The sequence below is a fragment of the Lithobates pipiens genome, unplaced genomic scaffold (genome assembly GCF_037356315.1).
Source record: "Lithobates pipiens isolate NorthernLeopardFrog02 unplaced genomic scaffold, aLitPip1_a1.2 Scaffold_8, whole genome shotgun sequence".
Classification (NCBI taxonomy): domain Eukaryota; kingdom Metazoa; phylum Chordata; class Amphibia; order Anura; family Ranidae; genus Lithobates; species Lithobates pipiens.
The window spans coordinates 203,397,864-203,421,447 of record NW_027507903.1 but is presented as its reverse complement, the minus strand read 5'-3'; the positions used below and the strand labels follow the sequence as shown (position 1 = coordinate 203,421,447).

General features: G+C 41.4%; 1 protein-coding gene across 2 annotated transcripts; it reads left to right on the top strand.

The window, feature by feature from the left end:
• The first annotated feature begins 973 nt into the window (after nucleotides 1-973).
• ING3 (inhibitor of growth family member 3) lies at nucleotides 974-20,980 on the top strand. Of its 2 annotated transcripts, XM_077472048.1 has the most exons (12): nucleotides 974-1,132; nucleotides 1,271-1,342; nucleotides 6,770-6,870; nucleotides 10,333-10,398; nucleotides 11,037-11,133; nucleotides 13,373-13,444; nucleotides 13,518-13,637; nucleotides 15,862-16,028; nucleotides 16,190-16,380; nucleotides 17,398-17,593; nucleotides 18,563-18,601; nucleotides 20,083-20,980. In XM_077472048.1, the coding sequence occupies exons 1-12, from the start codon at nucleotides 1,105-1,107 to the stop codon at nucleotides 20,197-20,199; spliced, it is 1,266 nt and encodes a 421-aa protein (XP_077328174.1). In that variant the 5' UTR covers nucleotides 974-1,104; the 3' UTR covers nucleotides 20,200-20,980. The 2 variants fall into 2 exon arrangements, with proteins under 2 accessions (XP_077328174.1, XP_077328175.1); XM_077472049.1 differs by lacking the exon at nucleotides 1,271-1,342 and having other exon boundaries at nucleotides 1,006-1,132.
• The last annotated feature ends 2,604 nt before the right edge of the window (nucleotides 20,981-23,584 follow it).

Here is a 23,584-nt window from a genome sequence, read left to right as displayed (position 1 = left end):
TATGAGGCGAGTAGCGCACATTACCGGCATCTCTGTGTATACATGTGACCAGCCGATCATATGGTTAAAGAGCCGTGGATATGGCTCTTTACAGAGATCGGGGTAGAGCCGTGTCCTTGCAACATATGACAGTGTCCCAGAACAAGAGCCACACAGCCCCACCGTTATTTGACGATGGGTGGGCGACAACTAGTTAAGGTGGTAATTAAACTCACTTGGTGCCTTATCGGAATTCAATTAGCCACAGAACCTGTGTAATTCATATGTGTTTGGGTTTAAAGGGATGAGGTGGCAACCCTACTTACACTATCGCCAGGTGTGCCAGAGGGTGCTGAGGCTGTTATTAGGGTTGAGAGGCAGAGTAACGGACTGAAGAAACAAAAGTAGCCCCTTCAGGGGTATCGCTAGACACTTAAACCCAATCTGTGATCAGCTGTGTCCGCAGCGGGTGCAATGAATGTAGGACGCTCACCCAGAACTGGACAACTGCGCCGTAGCCATCAGGTCGGGAAGTGGTTAAGCCAGCCTTTCTCAAATTTTTCAACACAGAGGAACCCTTGAAATAGTTCTCTGGTCTCAGGGAACCCCTGCTAAAAATTAGAAATCTCCAACTCATGATACAGTAGCGTGATGGTCAGTGGGAAGAATGGTCCTTACACTTGAGGTCATTGGGAAGAATTACCTCCTTACAGGTAGTTAAAAAGATGAAAGGTGTCAGTGGGAACTTATTCTTCAGAGATGCTGCAGGTTAGACGCAATGTTAAACTTAGCTGCAGGAGCTAAACATAAACTTGCCATAAGCCTGTATAATAATAATAATAATAATAATTGGATATTGACATCTCTGCAGCATCTCAGGCCCCTGACTTCTTCTCACCTATGAGGACTATGCCTTACTCCCTGACAGAAAGGAGTCCGTGCGCACTCCCTCCCTCCCTCAGAAATACATCTCCCAGAATCCTGTGCGGCCCCGTGCATCCAATGAGAGGCGCGCCCGTTGGCCCTCTCCTCCCGCCCCATGTTTTAGTGTTGCAGACCAGGCGCCATCTTGTCTGGAAGAAATAAACCGTCGCCGTTGTGTGGAATTCGCGCTAAGAAGACAAGATGCTGTACCTGGAGGATTACCTGGAGAGTGAGTGGGGGAAATGTAGCGCCATGGCGGCGCGGGGCGCTCTTATAGCGGTGGGATGCGGGCTTTATACGTGGACGGGAGTGGCGCCGCCTAATAACCGCCCTCTGTGTCTCTCCCTCCCCTCCTGTCTCTCCGCAGTGATCGAGCAGCTTCCCATGGATCTGCGCGACAGGTTTACGGAAATGCGGGAGATGGACCTGCAGGTGCAGAGTACGTGAGCAGCCCAGCTCTTCCCATAAGCACGGACAGCCGGCTATAGCGGAGATCGGCGCTATGGTGCTCCAGATCGTGTGTAGTGCGACAAAGACGGCGGGAGAGCCGCTGCTAGGGGTTACCGGCTTCCTGCTGGCCTGCTGCTATACTATGCGCTAACAGTAGGGGGCAGTGGAGTGCCCTCTTCATTCACATCAGTACAACACTGCATAACATCCAGTGCAAGAAGCAACCTTATGTGAACTCACATGACATCTACATGGCTATGTAGCTACAGTAGGGCTCATAATCATATAGCCAGAGCAATATGAGTAACGTAAACAGAAAAGACTCTCCATTGTATAGGGTGCATCATCCATATACCATGTCAATTCAAAATATCAAGACCCGGATTATCTGAACACAGAAACCTACGGGTCACATTTGTGTTTTATGATAAATTGCCAGATGCACTAAGTGCCGGTTCACACAGGGGTGATATGTCAGGTGACATCCGCCTGATAAGTCGCGATCCATGCATTGCAATGGAACCGTTCTAATAGGAGTCACTCCGACTTAGAAAAAGCTTCCTGTACTACTTTGGAACGGTTTGCATTGACTTCTATGCAGAAGTCGTTTTGCAAGTCGCGCTGTACAGGGCGGCTTCAGAGTCGGGCGACTTTGAAGCCACCCCTGTGTGAACCGGCACTTAAAGAAGTACCAGTAATATTATGGTGCCAAGGAGTGTTGGAGTAGAACTATAGGCAAAACCTTTTAAACATTTTGGATAGACCAAAGGGAGGTTATAACCTGTCAGTTTTTTTTTTTTGCCATCTGTGTCCCAACAAACACGTCTATACTTGCCTGCTCTGTGCCAAGCTTTTGCACATAGCAGCCCTGACCCTCCTTCTCCTCTGGGGTCCCCTGCTAGCGATCCAGGCCCCTCCTCTTTGGCAGGTGCCCCCACGGAAAGCTGTTTTTTGTTTAATGGGGCATCCGTACTTGCTCACTCCTGAGTCCCCGCTGCTGCATCTATTGACACAATGGTGTTTGGCCCTGCCCCCCCCACTCCCATGTCACAGCTTTTGGAAGACAGCAATGGCTCCTAATGCTGTTAGTCTGCCCAATGAGGGAGATAGCAGTGGGAGCCGCTACTCTTGTGCACATCGCTGGATCGGACCGGGCTCAAGTAAGAAAAAGAGGGGGGCAGCACAGAAGGTTTTTCACCTTAATGTATAGAATGCATTAAAGTGGATGTAAATCCCATTCATGAAATTTGAGCTGGGCGCATATCTCTGCAGTGTTTTCTAAAAAAAAAAAAAAAAAAAAACTGCTCCAGCTGAAGACGGCTGGGCTGCAAATGAATCAGTAAGGATGAGCTCCGGCGTGTTCACACAGCCCATGTGCAGAGCCCGCCAGGAAGTCGGCACTGCAACATTGTCCTGATGCGCGGCTGTAGAGATCAGGAAATGTCTCGCTGCCTGTGATTAGCACATCGCAGTGCCGACTTCCTGGCGGGCTCTGCACGTGGGCTATGTGAACACACCGGAGCTCGTCCTTCTCAGATGGGGTGCACGCTCAGCTGCAGGCAAATAGAAGAACAAAAGTAGATGCAATGGAAATAATATTTTATTGAGGAGTATAAAAACAAATGCAAAGGAGCAATGACCTAGGCAATGGCAGGGGAAAAGGTTACCTTTGCCATTGCATTTATTTGTTTTTATATTCCTCAATAAAATATTTTTCCATTGCATCTACTTTGGGAGTGCAGCCATCCTATTTTTGCAATGTTTTCTTGTCTCTCTTCAAAGCCCTAAGGAGTGTGACTTTTTCCTGCTCCGCTCTTCTGTTATCAACGTAACTTCTGCCAAATCAGGAAGTGAGCGGAAATCCCTTGTGACTAGAACTAGTGTACCAAATGGAAGCTTTCCCCTCCAATCCTGTTCTTGTGACAACTCAAAATTTGGGAATTTATTTTTTTCATCTTTGGGCACCTTTGTCACCAGGACAAACAGCGCGTGAATCGAGGCACAAACAGCAATACAAACCTGACAGGTCTTATCCTCCTCTACTCTATCTAAAGCTTTATACAAATAAGGTTTTTCCTTTGCTGTACCGTATTTGTCGGTGTATAACACACCCCCTAATTTTAAGAGGGAAAATTTCAGGGAAAAAACATATTTTTTAAATAAACAACTGTGAAATAAAATAAGGGTCAGTGCCCATCTGCAGCCTCATTTCCCATCAATGCAGCTTGAATAGTGCCCATCCATCTGCAGCACATCTCATCAATGCAGCCTGATCAATGCTCATCTGCAGCACATCTCATCAATGCAGCCTGATCAATGCCCATCTGCAGCACATCTCATCAATTTAGCCTCATCTGCAGCCTCCCCATCAATGCAGCCTGGACAGTGCAGGAAATCACTGAGCCATTATCTCCTGTTTGCTTGGCTCTCACACACACAGTCCTGCCATTGGCATTGGACCAGCTCCTGTGATAGACAGAACACTAGTTCAATGCCAGTGGCAGAGGCGGTACTGTGTGTGTGTAACGTGGGAGCTGAGTGAGTGCAGAGTTAGAGCCGAGTAAACCGGGAGATGAAGGCTCGTGAATTCTGGCTGCATTCGTTCCCCTCTGAGGTACGCTGTTGGCTTGTAACATGCACCCGTGATTTGCCCCCTATTTTCAGGGGAAAAAAGTGTGTGTTATACTCCGATAAATACAGTGCTTTATCATAGATTTTTAGGTTTAATATGGTTTTAGATAGTTTGGGTGAAGTTGGCCCAAATAAACTATTTAAATTGCATAACTATGCAGCCTCTGCGTGCTCCCTGATATACTGTAGCAACCTTAGTTACAGTATACGGTGCTGTGTTCCACTGTACTAAGTGATTTCCCATTTGTTCCCGAAACTAGAGTTGGGCGGAGTGCTTCCCAGCCATTCAGGACAAGTCGTCTTGTATTTTTTATCAATGAATACAAGGCTTCCTCTGGTTGTCCGAGGTTCAATTTAAGACCCCACCTGCCTGCCTTTCCATCTCGGCCAGTCAGAGGATGCCTTGTAGAATCTCAGCTCTCTTTATTTCCAGCATCAGACAGAAAGTCACTCTTACTGCTGCAGAACATGGCTAATGCTACTACAGTATATTACAGCACATACAGCGGCTGCAAAGTTGTGTAATGGAAGTACTAATATTTAAAGTTATATTCAACTACTTTAAGGGCTCATTCACACCATATGTGCATGAAAACTGATGGATAAAATGGCACAAATTTCACTTGCAGAGACGCGTTACATCAGTTTCAGATCAGTTTTTATGCAAGTTGACATCAGTTTTCATACGTGTCAGGTATGTGCACTGTTCACAGCACAGTATTGCTGCATATACGTTGCAGAATCTGCATGTGATACCAGTGTTATGAGAACAGGGCACATGGAGAACAATTGTTTTATTTGTGCTCTTGCAAAACGTGTGCAGAAAAACTGACCTATCTTCACCATGGTGTAGATGAGGCCTAAAAGTATATACTATAAACGGACAATATTCCACTGCAGGCTGTACTTTTCTCTCCAACCTCCTAACTGCAGGAGCTGGCTCTCCACAGTTGTGAGCCATTCTACATATAACTTTTTGAATATTCAAAATGAAGACAGGAGAGCCACTCACCATAAAATACCAATTTCTGATTTCTTTGAGCTTGTTTGGCTTGTTCACATTTGACTAAATTGCGAACGCTTAACAAACACCCCTATAACGTTAGTATGCATTTTAGACTTGCATTAATGAGCTTTAGTATGGGCGTTAGACTGGCATTTTACAAGTGTTAATTACGAGTTAAAAATGCTCTCCAAACCCCGTATGGGCAGTTTTGAAGCATTTGAGCATTAAGGTGCGTTGAAAGCGTTCCACAAATGCTTATTTGCTTACAGAAAATATACTAACTGTAATGCCCCTCAACTGCCTGCCAGAATGTTTGTGAAGTGTTACCATAGACCTGAATGGGAGGTATTGAAAGGCTTCAAACGCTTCCTGACTTGACATGAGGTTTCAATTTTGAAGCAACGCCAATGCTCAAGGTTTTAATAATGTGAACGGCATTGCGTGCTGTCCATTCTATCATTTGCATGGGCGTTTGAGGGATGTTTTTAACGCCTCTTATAGGACCCGAAACTGTGAATAGAGACGCACCGGACTCCTGCTCTGAGGTAGAGCTGTACGATCCTGGCCAAAATGGGAATCATGATTTTTTTGCTTAAAATAACAAGATCATGATTGTCATGGTGTAAAATCTTTCACATCATACAAAAAAATTGGGCTAACTTTACTGGTTAGTTTTTTTTTTTTTTTTTTTTTTTTAAATTTATTAAAGTGTAACTTTTTTACCAAAAAATTGCATTTGAACGACTGCTGCACAAATACAGTGTGACATAAAATATTGCAACAACCGCCATTTTATTCTCTAGGGTCTCTACTAAAAATAATATATATGTTTGGGGGTTCTAATTTTCTAGCAAAAAAAAAATATTTTAACTTGAAACTAACATATCAGAAAAGGTTTAGTGTTTAAGTGCTTAAACTTCCCTCATTTTTACACTAAAATGTATTCCTTTGATGTAAAGGACAAATTGTTACAATGTTTATATTTCAGTTCCACTGCTAAAGAATGTTGTGATTCTTGACTTGACTGGCTGGATTTTTTTCCCTTTCTTTTGATGGCTGTCGGCTTTGCATATTAAGAATCGTGAAACACTTTTTTTCAAGATTGCAACGGGATAAAAAAAAATAAAAAATCACGATAACGATTCTTAACGATTAATCATGCAGCTCTACTATGAGCCGCTGCATGTTCTAGTATGAACCCAGCCTCAAATGCCTGCTTTTAATGACAGTGTGAACTTAGCCTTAAAGTGATATTAAAGGCAGATTTTTTAAATTGTAAATAAAGAGTGCAGCACTAAAAATATACTTGCAATATATAACACAATGCATATAACAGGTACAAAGCTGAATAAAGTGTAATCAATAGTGTATGAACAATATAGGAAATCAATAGCAAAATATTGCATAAAAAAGTAATATCTAAAAATTAAAATAAAACATGTACTAATTAAAGTGCAATAAGTGGCATCAGTTGTGCAAAACCTAAAATTCAGCTAGAGACAGATTTCAAGCATAAATATCTGTGCAATATATAAAAAAGTGCAGATCTCTGCAAAAAATCATATAGGACTAAAGTCCATTGCAAAACTGTGTTGAATGGATGATCAAACACCCAGTTGTTTTTCCTAAGCATTTTCATTCAAATTTCTACCCATCGTTGTCCAGCTTTAGCCTTTTACTGTCTACTCTTGCATGCTCAACAATTTCCAGTGATAAAGTTACAGTCCTAAAGAATTTGTCTACTTCATGATGATCTTATCACTTATATTTATAATGTAGATGCAATGGACCAGTTAGAACAGCGGGTCGGAGAGTTTTTTGCTAATGCCAAGAAGAACAAGCCTGAATGGAGGGATGAACAAATGACGGCTATTAAAAAAGTAAGCTGTAGGTTATATGTTGATGGAGACCTGTAGTAGGTTGGATACCTGTAAATTAATTAAAACAGAAATGAACTCAACAATTTAACCATTTCCCAAAATGGATAAACATTCCAGGCATGCTGTGAATGATATCAATCACAGTTCTTGTGCTCTCTACCAAATTGTCAAAGTATGAAATGGCTGGAGTTATAACTGATCACATGTGACGCACCATGACGAAAGGCAAATCCATGCACCCATAAAAAGGGCTCTCGCTGTAAATCTAAGGGGTAGATCTGAAATGAGTGGAAGCTCTGCTGATTTTATCATCCAATCATTTGCAAGCTAAAATCCTGTTTTTTTTATTTTTCTTGCATGTCCCCCTCGGATCTACAGCGACTGCACTTCCAAGTGCACTTGCAGTGCAAAGTGGATTTGCCTTTCATAAATAACCCCTCAGTATAGCTGTCTGCCTATACCTCCCATACAGGCAGACAGTTACTATATTGCTAGAAGAGATTCATTGAGAATCTGCTGTGGCAGACAGGACTTCTAGTTTATTCATTCACAGAGCAGTGTGAATGAATGGCGTGACTGTGTAGGTGCAGCCCCACACAGTGACTATATTTTACACACCTATATGCAGGGTAACCTTTTAGAAAAAGTGAACCTATCATTTAAAATGTACATATTTTGTAGATGTCACAAGTTATATTTGAAGTAAGTTACTAATGATATACAAAAGCAATGCTGTTTGAAGGCATTGGAACTTGTGTGTGTTGAAGTTATCATTTACTATTTAAATAACTAGTATTTTTTTTATTTATTTTTCCCCATTTTGTTTGCACGTAAAAGAGGTCCAGTAATTGAGAGTTTCAGTGTTTGTATTCTAATCTTTGCATGCATAGCTTCCTGTGTATGTATGTGTGTGACTGTGTGTATATTTATATTACACATACGTGCATACATACATAGGGTTAGGGATGCACCGATACCAAGCATTTAAAAAAATTCCCAAAATCGATACTTTGTGATGCGATTTGCGTCTATACGAAATGAATGGGTGCAAATCACATGCGACTTGAACAGCAATACAAATGCACATATTCGCCAGCATACCACGGCTTGTCCGTTACATGCAAATTTTGAAGAATGATCACATCACAGAAGACAGAGTGCAGTGTTTCGGAGCTGTGCAGGACCCCTTCATCACATGCCTGGCGAAGGGGTCCTGCGCAGCTCCAAAATGTTGCACTCTGTCTTCTGAGATGTGATCATTCTGAAATAAAGATTTGAACGTAATTGAAGATCCGTGGTGTGCTGGTGAATATTCCAGATTGCAAGAAATTGTGCTGCAAGTTTGAAAATGATTTGCTAAGCTATTGATAGTCTTGCCAGGCTTTACAAGTTTGTTGCACAATTGCAGCAAGTCCGCGTTGCATGACTCCAGGTCAACTTTCTTTGCAAACATTCTGCAAGTCTGCTGCAAATTCTGGTTCAGTTATGTTGTGCAATAGTCATCCCACCTCAGGGCTGAATTTTCATGCTGTAGACTTGCAGAACTCTTGTTGTAGACTGATCACTGCAACTTTGCTCTTGCTAGAGACTTGTCACACACATTTGGGAAAGTGTCAACTAGAACTTGTGCTTCAAGTTTTCTGCAAGTGTACAACTTGTAAACGTTTTTTGCCATTCCACAAGCGGGCTCAATTTTGAAGCTCAACATGTTCGATATCCATTTACTCGGTCTAACGTTAGTATTAAAAAAAAAAAAATTAAAAATTACTGTTGTCTTGTTTTTAATTCAAAAATTGTATTTTATTTTTTTTCTTTAAAAAAAAAAAAAGAAAAAAAAGTGTGCTTGTAAGACCACTGCGCAAATACGGTGTGACAGAAAGTATTGCATTGACCACCATTTTATTCTCCAAGGTGTTAGGGGAAAAAAATTGATTAATTAATGTTTGGGGGTTCTAAGTAATTTTATAGCAAAAATCCTGTCTTTAACGCCAGGTTTAGATAATAAAGTATTAAAAAATGCAGATCTTGACATTTTGAATACTTTGGAGTGCAGAGGGGTCTTTCCATAAAGAGTACCGCTCGCGTGCCTATTACTGTCACAAGGGATGTTTACATTCCTTGTGACAGCAATAACAGTGATAAAAAAAATGTAAAACGACAGGGTAAAATATTTTCTTTTTAATGTACAAAATATCGGCAATAGAGGTGGCCGAAATATCTGTATCGTACCGGCACCGAAAAAACTATATCAGTTGATCCCTAGGAGCGGGTACCTGGTTTTGACAGTCGTGCCATCCCCAAAGCGCACTGCGCACTGAGTTTCGTGCATGCGCAGTAGGATTCCAGCTGTACAGCAGCATGGCTTCACTTTCGGTTTCCCTTAGCGGCAGCAGCACCCGAGAGCCGATTGAAAAATCTGCTGGGGTGAAGACACCGCTGGATTCATGGACAGATAATTGTGCTAATATTAAGAGTCAGCGGTTACACTATTTGTCTTTTTATTGTCTTATTTTTCTGATGGAGCCTGGAGCTCCTCTTTAATGTGAGTTTTTTATATATAATTTTTAATAAACTGCACACTAGAAGACACTTTTACCTTTACTGACACACACACAGAGACACACACACAGAGACACACACACAGAGACACACACACAGAGACACACACACAGAGACACACACACAGAGACACACACACAGAGACACACACACAGAGACACACACACAGAGACACACACACAGAGACACACACACAGAGACACACACACAGGAACAGGAAAGTTGGGGGAAATCGAATGTGATTTGGACAGAAATCACACCGCATTCCTTTTCAAATCACATACAATTTTTTATTTTTTATTTTTTCAGTGTGGTTTGTGTCTTTATTTTGTATTGGTGCAAATCACACCACAAAGTATCAGTACTCGGTATCAGCGAATACTTGACTGAAAGTATCGGTACTCGCTGATTTAAAAACTGTATGGGTGCAACCCTACATAGGATAAGCCATATTTGCTTGTTACGTACATAAGCGGGCTTGCAGGTTGAGCCTCGTTAAAAAACTTCTCACTGAGCACCTATTGGAGTCTCTGCTTGGCTTAAAACAAGACTATCTACAGTCTTTTTGTAAAACTTTTACAGTATTCATTCCAAGCCTGAGATTGTGATCAAGACTGTCCAGGCTTTTGTCACTCAAGTGAGGATTTTTTATTTATTGCAAGAAAACTGTATTTGTTACTGAATAATGTAAATTGTCGATTTTACAGATAGGTCCACTTATGCACAGATCAGGTCTCAGGATCTTGCTGCCTCTGCATGCAGCATGGTGGGAATACACAGGTTTCCTTCCAGTGCACTATTCTACTTAAACATAAAGTATACATGTGGGTACCTGTGAATAAAGAACTTGCTAATATTTAGTTGCCATTTGCCTCTTAATCTAGATTATTCCTTAAATTACAGGATTATTTTAAAGCCTTGGAAGATGCAGATGAGAAAGTGCAGCTAGCAAATCAAATCTATGATTTGGTAAGCGAAACCGTGGTTCAATTTTACCTAAATTTTTGTGTTTTGATTTAAAACCAGTGAATCCTCATACTGCTAATTTATAATGCTTCACACATTTTAACAACCGAACACCGCTTTTGATTTATGCAATAATTAAGCTTGCACTTTTTGTAAAATGCCTGTCAGTTTGAGGTGCAAAGTGGTTGCAACCTGTCCTTGGCTTATGCGGTAGAATGCTTTCCCATTTATTTCCATACCGAGATGATATATTTTCATCTGTGTGTTTTTTTGGATACTGTTATTTTCATTTTTGAATGCATTAAAAAAAAAAACCTTGACCTTGCCTAAAAGGCAATCGAAATGAAATTCTGCAGATGCTGGTAATGTTAATTACATTTTATGCTGAACTGCTGAAACTGAAGTGTTTAGAATCTGGTGCAGCTTTACACAGTAAACCAATTGGCTTATAACTTCAGCCTTTACTATGAATCTTTTTGACAATAAAACCTGGAATCTGATTGGTTACTATACAGAGCTGCACTAGATTCTGTGTACTCCAGTTTTGGTAATCCCTACCCGCCCCCCCCCCCCCCCCCCCCCGTTTACATATGTGTAAATAATTTGGAAAATGTCAACTTGCTGTTTGTAATGTTTAATAGGTAGACCGTCATTTGAGAAAACTTGACCAAGAACTGGCAAAATTTAAGATGGAATTGGAGGCTGATAATGCTGGCATTACTGAAATATTGGAAAGAAGTGGGTGCACATTTTTTGTTCATAGTAATATTAGCTAAATACGTTTTGTTAATTTCAAGTATGTGGCATTGTAGGTTTTTTGTATAAAAGAGCCCTATGAAAGAACAGATCTTAGTTACTGATCAAGTTTTAACTCAGATTTCATTGCAGTATTGGATAACAAAAGATACTCTGGCTGCTATTGAAAATTAGAACTGTTCTCCTTCTGACCTTCCAATACATGAAAGCCTGTGAGAAATTATTTTTCTTGGGATTGATTGCCTGTGTGATGCACATTTCTCCATTACACTGTTTGGGGACAAATAGTCCATCGTTCTTCTCTTGCTCTTTCTTTTGAAGTGGTTCTAAAGGCAACTTTTTGCCTTAATGCATTACATCAGTCCAGGCATCTGGCGGATCCAGACTTCCAAAGTCGGGATGGCGCGCTGCCTGGACTGATTTCAGTGATGTCAGTGGAGAGCGGACTTCAGACTGCTCTCTGCTGAAAATGGGTCACAGGAGTGCAAAACGAATTGTACTCCTGTGACCCATAGGAGAAGCCCAGCCTATAAAAATCAGGCTGGACTTCCCCTTTAAGTGCCCATGCATGACCTGGGTTACTGGGTAAATTGCGAGACACAATTCCATTCTGCCTTTCCTTACAGTTTAAGGTTATGCCCACCTATCCTATCTTGCAGATGCAAGAGTACCCTGTTTTAAATGTGGAGTCTTCTGGGGTCTCCCACCGGTGATCACAGCGCTCTTCTTCTTCTATGTGTGGCCCCTCAGCATGCATTCTGCTGAGGGAGCACTTGAGTGGGTGCACTCCTGAGCTGGGCTGTGTGCATCAATAGATAGTCACAGCACAGCTTGGTCCTGCCTCCTACTCCTTTCTCTCAGGATTTGACTGACAGTGGCAGGGGCCAGTGACTCCCAGTTCTTTGTCTGTCCTGTGACAGCAGGGAGTAAAGAGAGAAAAGATGCAGTCGGGTAAGTATTAAGAGAGGAAGAGCGGGAACAAAAAGTGATAAAACCTTTTCTACCTTAATGCGGAGAATGCATTAAGGTAAAAAAATGTAACTTCAGAAAAACTTTAAAAATCAAAGGAGAACGTTAATATTAAATCTATCTTGGGAAGTAGCTGTATGAATAAATGGGACATGCATGCACTCTCCCTAGTTTAAAAGCCACACATATGCAATTCAGCTGCTGCTAGGAGGGGCGAGGAAGCACATGGAAAACTGATATGAATGGTCAAGCCAGTCATGTTGGACAGCGAGATCTTTATTGGCTCTCATATTTGTAATGTGATTTTATTTTTTTATTTTTTTATAGACTGCATGGTTTTAAACTTGACTATAAATATTGAATGGCATTGTATCATGCACACGTGATAAAGGAGTTAATGCTTAGATGGGTATATACACATGCATGATCATCAAGATAAGATGTGTGCATAACATCTGCAGGACTGTGTATGAGTGGGAAGATGCTTCTCTAAAAGATGTGTCTTTAAGTCAGTCTTTGTTGCAAGGACTGTCTTTATTTTCCTTTTTAACCACTTGCCGACGCGCCATAGCCGAAAGACAGCTACAGCACGGTCGTGTTTTTCCTGGGTGGACGTCCTCCCAGAATATTGCTCTGGGGCGCCCTCCCGCAAACATCCATGACCACCGGGCTGGGAAGACCTGGCACATCACAGATTGCGGTAAACGGCCGCTGATAGTGGCCGTTTACCACATAATTGATCCGTCAAATGACGGAGCGATCACATGTAAACATGTTTCTCCCTCTCGATCGGTACAGAGAGGGGAGAGGCAGAGAGATGGCAGCACTGTGGGCTGGATGTGTGGTGCCCACAGCGCTGCTCTGTAGCAATACTCTGCCAATGCTCTGCAACACTGGTCGATACTCGCCAATAAATTTTAACAGAAACAAAGAATATTATATTATTTTATTTTTTTACCGATTTTTCTGTCTCTTTTTTTGATTTATAGTGCAAAAAACGATTTAAATGCCACCAAATGAAAGCTCTATTTGTGTGAAAAAAGGACAAAAAATTCATATAGGTACAGTGTTGCATGACTGAGTAATTGTCATTCAAAGTGTGAGACCACCGAAAGCTGAAAATTAGTCTGGGGGTTTAAGTGCCCGGTGGTCAAGTGGTTAAAGTCAAGTGGTTAAAGAGGCTGGTATTAGTTGGTTGTTAATTGGTCTTTTAATTGTTTGTTTGATAACTATTTGAATTATACTCTTTCAGGGTCGTTGGAACTAGACACACCATCTCAGCCTGTGAATAACCATCATGCTCATTCTCATTCCTCAGGAGAGAGTAAGTACAATGAGTGCTGTTATGGCATTTCTAAACTGCAGCAGCCATTAAACGCAAATACTTATGTCTACAGAAAGGAAGCACAATCCATCATCCCATCATTCTACTACAGACCATGTACCAGAGAAAAAATTCAAGTCTGAGGCGTTGTTATCAACACTTACTTCTGATGCATCTAAAGAAAATACTCCAGGCAAGTTTTCTGTCGTACATAAAAACACTGGTTTGCCGGGATAGACAGATGTAGGTTAGGGCACATTTCCCATTTATTAGTCACTCGTTCAGTGACCTTTTTTTTACGCCATAAAATCACCTTGTTGGTTTTGTTAGTGTAGATTTCGCCCAAATGTTGATTTTTATTTTTATTTATTTAAGTGAACTTTTAACACAATTTTTTTAATTTTTGTTTGAAGGCATACAATAGAACTTGACTGAAAGTTGCAGTATATTTGGCAAATGTAATTCTAAATACATCTGTATATAGTAAGAAGAGAGGGATGACATAACATTATATACAGTATATGCTAAATCCTGTGCTACACACTCTAGTGTGTTGTGCTTGGAATCTCCTACAACAGTTTAGCCACCAGTAATCATTGGTTAAAGGAGATGGCAATTACTTTACTAGAAAATGCACACTTTTCTAGTTCTGTTTTTTAGAACAACAATGTTTGAAGCAGTGATACTAGGTATGTGTTAAATGGATTAGGGCACTCGTATGGCAATCATAAAGTAGCAGGATGGACAGAAGGAAAAAATAACAGTAAAGAAGAATAATGTGGTACGCTTTGGTATGATTTTAGACCAGGGCTCGACAAACCCCAGACGCCAGGTCGCCAATGCGACCAGAAATCGCAACCTGGCGCCTAAGCTGCCACCAGCCCACTCACTATTGATGCCCCAGACATGCAGCACATTAACACTGACTGCCGTCTTCCTCCCTCCTCCACACTCAGTGGCTCTGGCAAGCATCAAGCGCTGTGCTAAGTGTGTGAAACTGAGAAGCAGAGAGGAGGATCTGTCAGATTTCAGCTTGATGTTGGGGTGGGCGGGACCCGGCTGGGGTGGGCGGGATCCAGCAGCTATCAAACACCAGCCAATGGGATCTGGGCAGGCCGCTACTTGTATGTGGCCCCGCCCCTTTTCTTAAGCAGCCCAATCGTTGGCTGATGTTTGATAGCTGCTGAGTCCCTCCCACCCCGACATCAAGCTCAAATCTGACAGATCTGTCTCTCTGTTACTTGTTAGTTTCACATCCCAGCTGGGTCCCGCCCACCCCCGACATTAAGCTCAATTCTGACAGCTCCTCTGTTACTTTTCAGTAACAGAGTGCTCAGTGTACCACCGCCAATCAGTGCCACCTGCCAGTGCCACCGCCAATCAATTCCACCTGCAACCAGCAGTGCCACCACCAATCAGTGGCACCTGTCAGTGACAACCAGTGCCACCTGCCAGTGCCACCTACTAGTGCCACCTGCCAACACCAACCAGTGCCACCTGCCAGTGACAACTAGTGCCATCGCCAACCAGGGCCACCTGCCAGTTCCAAACCAGTGTCACCTGCCAGTGCCATCTGGCAGTTCCACGTGCCTGCCAGTGGCAACCAGTGCCACCTGCCTAATCCAACCAGTTCAATCTGTTGCCAGTTCCATCTGTTGCCAGCCTTACTCTTTCTGGTCAGCTCATAACCCTGATGTAACAGCGTTACATTGGAGTTATTGACTGGGTGCTCCATTGTGAGTTAGGGATAGGGGGTGAAAATGACTGCCCTTATCCCGGAAGCTGACAATCCAAAAAAAAAAAAAAATTGGCTCCTAACTTTTTCAACTGGCTCCTAAAATTCAAAGTGAATTTGTCACCCCCTGTTTTAGACCTATTTTTGTAGCAAATAGTTGAAAAGTATAACTATAGGCAAAACTTGTTTTTTCATTTTGGATAGGGCACGGAAGGGTTATAACACCTGCCAGATTTTTTATTTTTTTTCCCCACCATCTGTGTCCAATTGACCCATAGCCAAACAGGAATTGAGAGGAAATACCTGCAAATTAAGGGAGTTCCTTGGGACCCCCAGGTCTCCAGAACTGGTGTCCCCATCGGAAGATTTCCCCTCTTACTTTTATGGGGGACAACCCAAAATTTGTGATTTTTCTTTTACTTTTAATGATAATGGTAAACAGGACAAATAGAGAGTGAATGTCCTTAACAGAGGCACAAACAGTAATCCAAAATAAAAAAAATTCCCTTTTAGTTATACTTATCTGTTACATGGTCCATTTACATGCACATTATATACTTGCTAATGAGCTTCACCCTTTGCTTTCTCTAACTGATCACTTTTGAACTGGTGTTTCTTTGCATGATGTGTTTTTATGGACATGCATAATTATGTGGGGTTTTTTTTTTTCTTATTTCCCTAGGGTGTAGAAATACTTTGTCCTCCACTACTACCAATGTTTACAACGTGAATTCCTCCCAGCCTCTGGCATCCTATAACTTGAGTTCTCTTTCAAGTGGAGCTGCTGCGGGAGCTGGAGCTGGGGCCATTACCATGGCAGCTGCTCAAGCAGTTCAAGCCACAGCACAGGTACTACATATGTATTCATGTTTTTTACATGTTTGTTTTTGACACTTGGTGTATCTACAGTTTACTTTTCGCTTGTGTGAAATATGTAAAAATATTAAACCAAAAATACGAGTACTACCTTTTTATAATGTATTAAATCTGCTTCTATTAAATATACACAGATGAAAGAAGGAAGAAGAACGTCCAGTATGAAAGCCAGTTACGAGGCCTTTAAAAATAATGACTTTCAACTTGGGAGAGAGTTCTTGTCTAGAGATTCTACAAGTTATTCCTCTTCAGCCTTGGCATCTACACTAACACAGACCTTGACATCTTCAGCAACCACAGACTCAAGAAGTGGGCGGAAAAACAAGTGAGTAAAGTTTAGAAAGGTTACATACTCCCTTCCAAAAAAGGCGATGGCTGTGATCTCCCTTGTTGCTACATCGCTGCTTCTGAGCTCTTTACTTAGGCCCCTTCACACTGGGGCTGTGGGTGCGTCAGCGGTAAAACGCCGTTATTTTTTAGAGATTTACTGTCAATTTCGTGACGCTACTCGGCTGCTAGCGGGGCTCTTTTATCCCCTGCTAGTGGCTGAGAAAGGGTTAAAACCACTGCAAAACGCTGCTGCAGCAGCTATGCCGGCAATATAGCCGCGCTGCCCCATTGATTTCAATGGGCAGGAGCGGTGTATACACCGCTCCAAAGATGCTGCTTGCAGGAGTGTTTTTTTTTTTTTTTTTTAACGTCCTGCAACGCACCGCTCCGATGTGAAAGCACTTGGGCTTTCACACTGCAGAGACAGGAGAGGCTCTTTACAGGTGCTATGCATGAGCTATTTTTAGTGCTGTAGCGCCTGTAAAGCACACCAGTGTGAAAGGGGCCTTGGTCTTTTTCTAGCTTTGGTCCTCAGCAATAAAGATTGCCCAGGCTGGGGTAACGAAACTTCCACAGATGTGCACAGAAGTTAATTCATTCTGGCATCAAAGGCAAGCCAAGAGTGCATGTTGCTGCATACAAAGCTCATTGTACAAAATGTTTTAATAAACCCTTCTGTCTTCCATCGACATGCTATTGTTATCTGCTACACTTAAATGCACTTTTTTCTATGTGAGCTTTTTGGCAATTTTGGTATGCATCACATTGAAAAATCGAAGCTTAGTATACATACGATATTTTACCACTTTGAAATAAAATGCTTTATAGTTGTGTTGTGTCTTTAAAATGCATACAAAGTGTATGTACCTTCTGTATCCCATTTATATTGTTGGACTTCACATATAAATCTTAGTGTTTTTTATTTGATTTATGGTCAACTATCACTTTTTCCCCTTTCTCTGACTGGATTTTGACATACGTCATTCAAATGTACCTTATTTTTACTGTTCAGGAGCAATAATAAATCTTCAAGTCAACAATCTTCCTCATCATCTTCCTCTTCGTCATTATCCTCCTGCTCGTCATCATCCGCTCTAGCACATGAGCTGTCTCATCAACAAACAGCAGCTATTCCAGAGTCAGATTCTAATAATCAAGTTGACTGGACGTATGATCCCAATGAGCCCCGCTATTGCATCTGTAATCAGGTGAGACTTGTTGCTGACTCAAGAGTGTTACGTGGTAGTGGGTGTCTTACAGGAATGTTCTGCTCCGCAGAAATGTAGCCTACTTATTTCAAATTAGTACACAGGTGATCTTTCAGATTATTGTTCACTAACTTGCAAGAACATGGCATTCTTTTTGATCGTAACTACTACTAACTTCTACTATACTATGGTTACAGAGCAAAAAGTTGCTGAAAATCTTGTGTGTTATTTGTAATTCTTCCTTGCAACATAACACATTTGGTAAATGATAAATAGAACATTTGTAAACCTACCCTGTTTGTTAGCTGCCCATGATTGCCGGGCTTGCATATATGCCAAAAACCTTTGTATATTCATTGCAATAGATGTGTATCTAATTTTTGGGATAATTTGCTTGGCAAATGTCTCCTTGAGTGTTTTTAAAGCCGAGGTCCGCTGAAAAGAAAAATATTAAAAGCCAGCGGCTACAAATACTGCAGCTGCTAACTTTTAATATATGGACACTTACCTGTCCAGGGAGCCCGCGATGTTGGCAGCCAAAGCCGATCTGTCCGTCGGCTCTCGGCTGCTGCTACCACCATCCGCAGTAAGGCTTCACTTCCTGATTCCCTACTGCGCATGTGCGAGTCATGCTGCGGGTCCTCACTGGTCCCTGCTGTGTTCTGGGACCTGTGTGTCTTCCAGAATACAGCGGGGGAGGACAGAGTAGGCGCCGGAAGTGGCGTAGGTCACCGCGAACGCCGCGGTGATCTATGCCAGGAGGTGGGAGCAAATACCTGTATTAAACAGGTAACGGCTCCCTCCTCCCCCTGAAAGGTGCCAAATGTGACACCGGAGGGGGAGAGGATTCCAAAAAGTGGACGTTCCATTTTTGGGTGGAACTCCACTTTAAATCCTTTTTCTGCTGTGGTTCTACTTGTGAAAGTTTTTTGTTAAACATTTTACTACATTATAGCTTTTCTATTTTAGGTATCTTATGGTGAAATGGTAGGCTGCGATAACCAAGATGTAAGTATTTCAAATGTATTTCTGAAACGTAATAAATTTATGAGAAAAGATTTTTGAAATAACCTGATAGAAGCAAGCAATGTTCCTGACAGCTGGGCTGTTTTTGAATTCCTCAGGCATTTTCATATTGTGCAGGGAGATTTTCCAGCTTGTTTAACCACTTCCATACAGGGCATTTTCACCCCCTCCCTGCCCAGGCCAATTTTCAGCTTTCAGCGCTGTCACACTTTGAATGACAATTGCGCGGGTTAACCGTCGCATGTAGTAACCAATCAGATTATAGGTTTCATTCTCAAAGCTTAACCACTTGAGATCCGCGCTATAGCCGAATGATGGCTACAGCGTGGACCTGCATTGCGGGGACTACGTCTATTGACGTCATCCCATGCACGAGCGGCCTGCGCAGCGCGCTCTGTGATCGGAGTAAGGGTTCGATCCCGACCCCCTTACCATGTGATCAGCTGTCAGCCAATGACAGCTGTTCATGTGATGTCAACACAGCTGGTAAATGGCTATTTTTTCTCCTCGCGCTGTCACGTGATCAGCTGTCAGCCAATGACAGCTGATCATGTTATATCAATACAGCTGGTAATCTGCTATTTTTACTCCTCGCACTGACAGCGTGAGGAGAGAAAAAAAATGTCGATCACCGGCGGCAGTGAGAGGGACATCAGTCCCGATCACTGCGAGCTGCCGACAGCTCCTTAGTGCCCACCTATGCCCCCTACAAGTGCCACCTAGCAGTAGGCACCAGTGCCACCTGTCAGTGCCTGAAGAACAGTGCTGCCTATCAGTGCCGCCCTAACTGAGCCTGTCGGTGCCCACCAGTGCCACCTCATCAGTGCATTTTGCATGAGAGACTCTGCTGTCCTGGGACTTCCTCTATTAGCTAAGAGAGCAGCGAGCACCATTTTGTTCCCCACTACTTTTAATCACAGCCAATGGGGAGAGAACAGGGGGCAGGGCTGAGCCCTAGCTCTGTATCTTTTGGATGCATAGACCTGGTCTTGAGAGCGAGCAGGTACCAGTGCCCCCATTGCAAGCTGCTTGCTCTGGGGGCACTGATTTTAAAGGGGGGGGGAACCCTGGTGGGGACCTGGGCCGAGTAGGATTGGCACTTCTCTGCAAAACCACTGCACAGAGCAGATAAGTATGACATGTTGAGTTTTTTTTTCTTTGTTTTTCTTTTTTTTTAAAACATCCGAACCGTTAATGTCCCTTTAATTAATCAAGCTGAAATTAGAAGCTGATTGGTTACCATGCCCAGCTGCACCAGATTCTGTGTGCATCAGTTTTAGTAAATCTCTCCCAATGCCTCATAGAGACAGAGTAGTGTGCAAGTACTGCTAATGGCTATAAACAGATAATCAAATGTGTTTTTATTCATATGACTGCTCTTAAAACCAATTTTCTTTCCTAGGAAAATCAAGTTCTGTGTAATATTTAGTGATGATCTTGCTTCATTTTTTTATTTTTTTCAGTGCCCTATTGAATGGTTTCATTATGGATGTGTAGGATTATCAGAAGCTCCCAAAGGAAAGTGGTATTGTCCACAGTGCACAGCTGCCATGAAAAGAAGAGGAAGCAGACATAAATAAAATAAGGGGAAAAAAACAAACTTTAAACCTCTAAATTTACATTTCCTTTTTTTTTTTTTTTTCCTTCTTCTTCTTTATTACACTGAAGACCTGCTCATCATTTCATATTCACAACAGTTTGCTAAGTGGATTGGACAGTTGCTGTAGTATTCAAAAGAATGCTATCAGTACATCATCTCATATGTCAATATTTGGCATTTTGAAATTCTATTTCTTTCTATATGTCATGGGATTTCAATGCTGAGGGTTATCTCTAACTTCTGTGCATATTTTACAGAGGTATATCTTGCACGAAATGAAAGGTTATAATTAAACATTGGTATACAATGTCACAGGATCTACTAGTAAATAAGAGTATGCAGTAATTTTTAAGCTCCCCCTTCTTCTTTTTTTTTTCTTTTTCTTTTTTATATATATATTGTGTTTCCTTCAAAAAAAACATATCTCAGCTGGCTGAAGAAACTTGTCTGTATTTTTGGGCTGGCATCCATTAACTGTGTACATAACCTATTTAATCTGTTATGTGAAAAAGCCAATTTTGTTATTGTTGCTACACAAACACTGGTATCCACATCAGTGTGATTCCTTTTCTACCAAATGTTTTTTTTTTGTGTTCTCAATGTAGTAGTGACAAGCAAGTAAAATAAAATGTATGACATTTTGTTATGAATTAACAATAAGGAAGTATGATATTGTAAATATTTCTTACATTTGACTGGTAGGCTGTTCTGTGATGAGATGTTCTGGCTTTGTAGATGATTAAATAATTAATAAATCTAAAGGAAGTTGCTTTATATGCAAACACCATCACACACATGCCTTTTAAAAGTTCTTCATATCAGAGAAGAGCCTAATGGCAGTAAAAGAGTGTAGGGGCACACAGCTAATATTGAACTTGGGTGTAACTGAAGCTGATGATTCCTACTGCTGCCTCAATCTCAGGTTAGGAGAGAGAGAGACAGTGCTGGATCAAGATTGGCCTCGGGTAAGAATAAATTGTGTAACACGGGAGGTTTTTAAACCTAATTCAGAGCATGTATAAGGTAAAAAAATAATAATTCCTTTTTAGAACCACTTTAAAACCCTCTTTTGCCCTTGCAGGCTAGTTCTGTCGCCAGTAATTGCTACCATATCTAGTTGCCAGACTACAAATAAATGGTCAAGACAAATGAACAGAGAATAGAAACCTGTCTTTGATTATCTTGCTCCCCTTGAACAATTGCAGCTGATGCCCTCAGCTTTGATTTGTGTTGACGTTCTAGAGAATGTAAATCGCCAAGTCTCAAGAATGTTTCTTTGTGGCTAAAGTGCTCGGAAGGCTAAACCTGCTTGTAAAAAGCATCTTCTACGCATGCCTTTTGGTGGTGAATGCCTATGTGGGGAGTCCCCTTGATAAATTAATTAACCACTTTCAAAATATAAATTAAGCTTTGGCGCTAAAACCTTTTTGTGCACTGTGAATACTAAAATCATATATGAGTGTGAGATGATCTATTATCTCTGCTGGTGCTCTGGAGAATTTAAAACAAATTATGGTGGAAACCTCTTAAACCACTATATACGTGATGTAAAATGCGTGAAAAAAGAAAAGAGGATGTGTGTCTGTTGATTTACACCTCAAAAATGCACATATGTATTGGAAAAGTGGTGAATCAATCACATAAAACAATTAAGAATACTACTGTGCTCGATATACATAAACCAATATCTGAAAAATCATATGCAATATGTTCAAAGTGATAATCAAAAAGCGTTTTGTGAAAGTACCCAGAAAAAATAATAATAGTAACAAAAAATCTTATAATGTCCAACAGAAATTTTTTCAAAGTCGCATCAACTGGTTGCTGGAAAAACGCATGGAACTTTCATCAAATGAGGAAGGTAGAGTAAAGTGACTAGTGCAGAAGGGTTAAATGCATTCCTCTCCGGTGCGCCACTCTGTGTTAGGAAAAAGGTATATATATGTGCTCACCAGACAAAAAAACCCTCAATGGGTTAATCGAGCAGCCACAGTATGAGCCACTGTGCAGCTTTCTTTGGGCTCTGCTTCTGCTATGCTGGGGAGATGCTTTACACTTTTCCTTCCACAGATAGTCCGTTTAGCAATTATGCATGAAGGGAAACAGAAGTACAAACATAGTGCAATACTGTTGTTTGAACGTTTTTTGTTTAATAAGAAGTCAGGTTACTCACAATATCCAAAGAGACAAAATCGCTTTAAAATTAGCCGCGCCGGCGTTGCTGCTTGTATACCAGTGTAAGGTGCACATTCTAGGCCACGCCCTACGCGTTTCGTCAGAGCGACGTCATCTGGAGGCTCCAGATGACGTCGCTCTGACGAAACGCGTAGGGCGTGGCCTAGAACGTGCACCTTACACTGGTATACAAGCAGCAACGCCGGCGCGGCTAATTTTAAAGCGATTTTGTCTCTTTGGATATTGTGAGTAACCTGACTTCTTATTAAACAAAAAACGTTCAAACAACAGTATTGCACTATGTTTGTACTTCTGTTTCCCTTCATGCATAATTGCTAAACGGACTATCTGTGGAAGGAAAAGTGTAAAGCATCTCCCCAGCATAGCAGAAGCAGAGCCCAAAGAAAGCTGCACAGTGGCTCATACTGTGGCTGCTCGATTAACCCATTGAGGGTTTTTTTGTCTGGTGAGCACATATATATACCTTTTTCCTAACACAGAGTGGCGCACCGGAGAGGAATGCATTTAACCCTTCTGCACTAGTCACTTTACTCTACCTTCCTCATTTGATGAAAGTTCCATGCGTTTTTCCAGCAACCAGTTGATGCGACTTTGAAAAAATTTCTGTTGGACATTATAAGATTTTTTGTTACTATTATTATTTTTTCTGGGTACTTTCACAAAACGCTTTTTGATTATCACTTTGAACATATTGCATATGATTTTTCAGATATTGGTTTATGTATATCGAGCACAGTAGTATTCTTAATTGTTTTATGTGATTGATTCACCACTTTTCCAATACATATGTGCATTTTTGAGGTGTAAATCAACAGACACACATCCTCTTTTCTTTTTTCACGCATTTTACATCACGTATATAGTGGTTTAAGAGGTTTCCACCGTAATTTGTTTTAAATTCTCCAGAGCACCAGCAGAGATAATAGATCATCTCACACTCATATATGATTTTAGTATTCACAGTGCACAAAAAGGTTTTAGCGCCAAAGCTTAATTTATATTTTAGATTTCTAACCTATTCCTATTTTTAGGGACAGGTCTCAAGCACAGGCAGCTTTAACCCCTTAAGTTCATTTTTTTTCAATTTATCTTTATTTCACTATATATATTTTTTCCCTTGCCTGTGTGGCGAACGGGTGGAATTTGTCCATAGCGCAATCTTATCTATT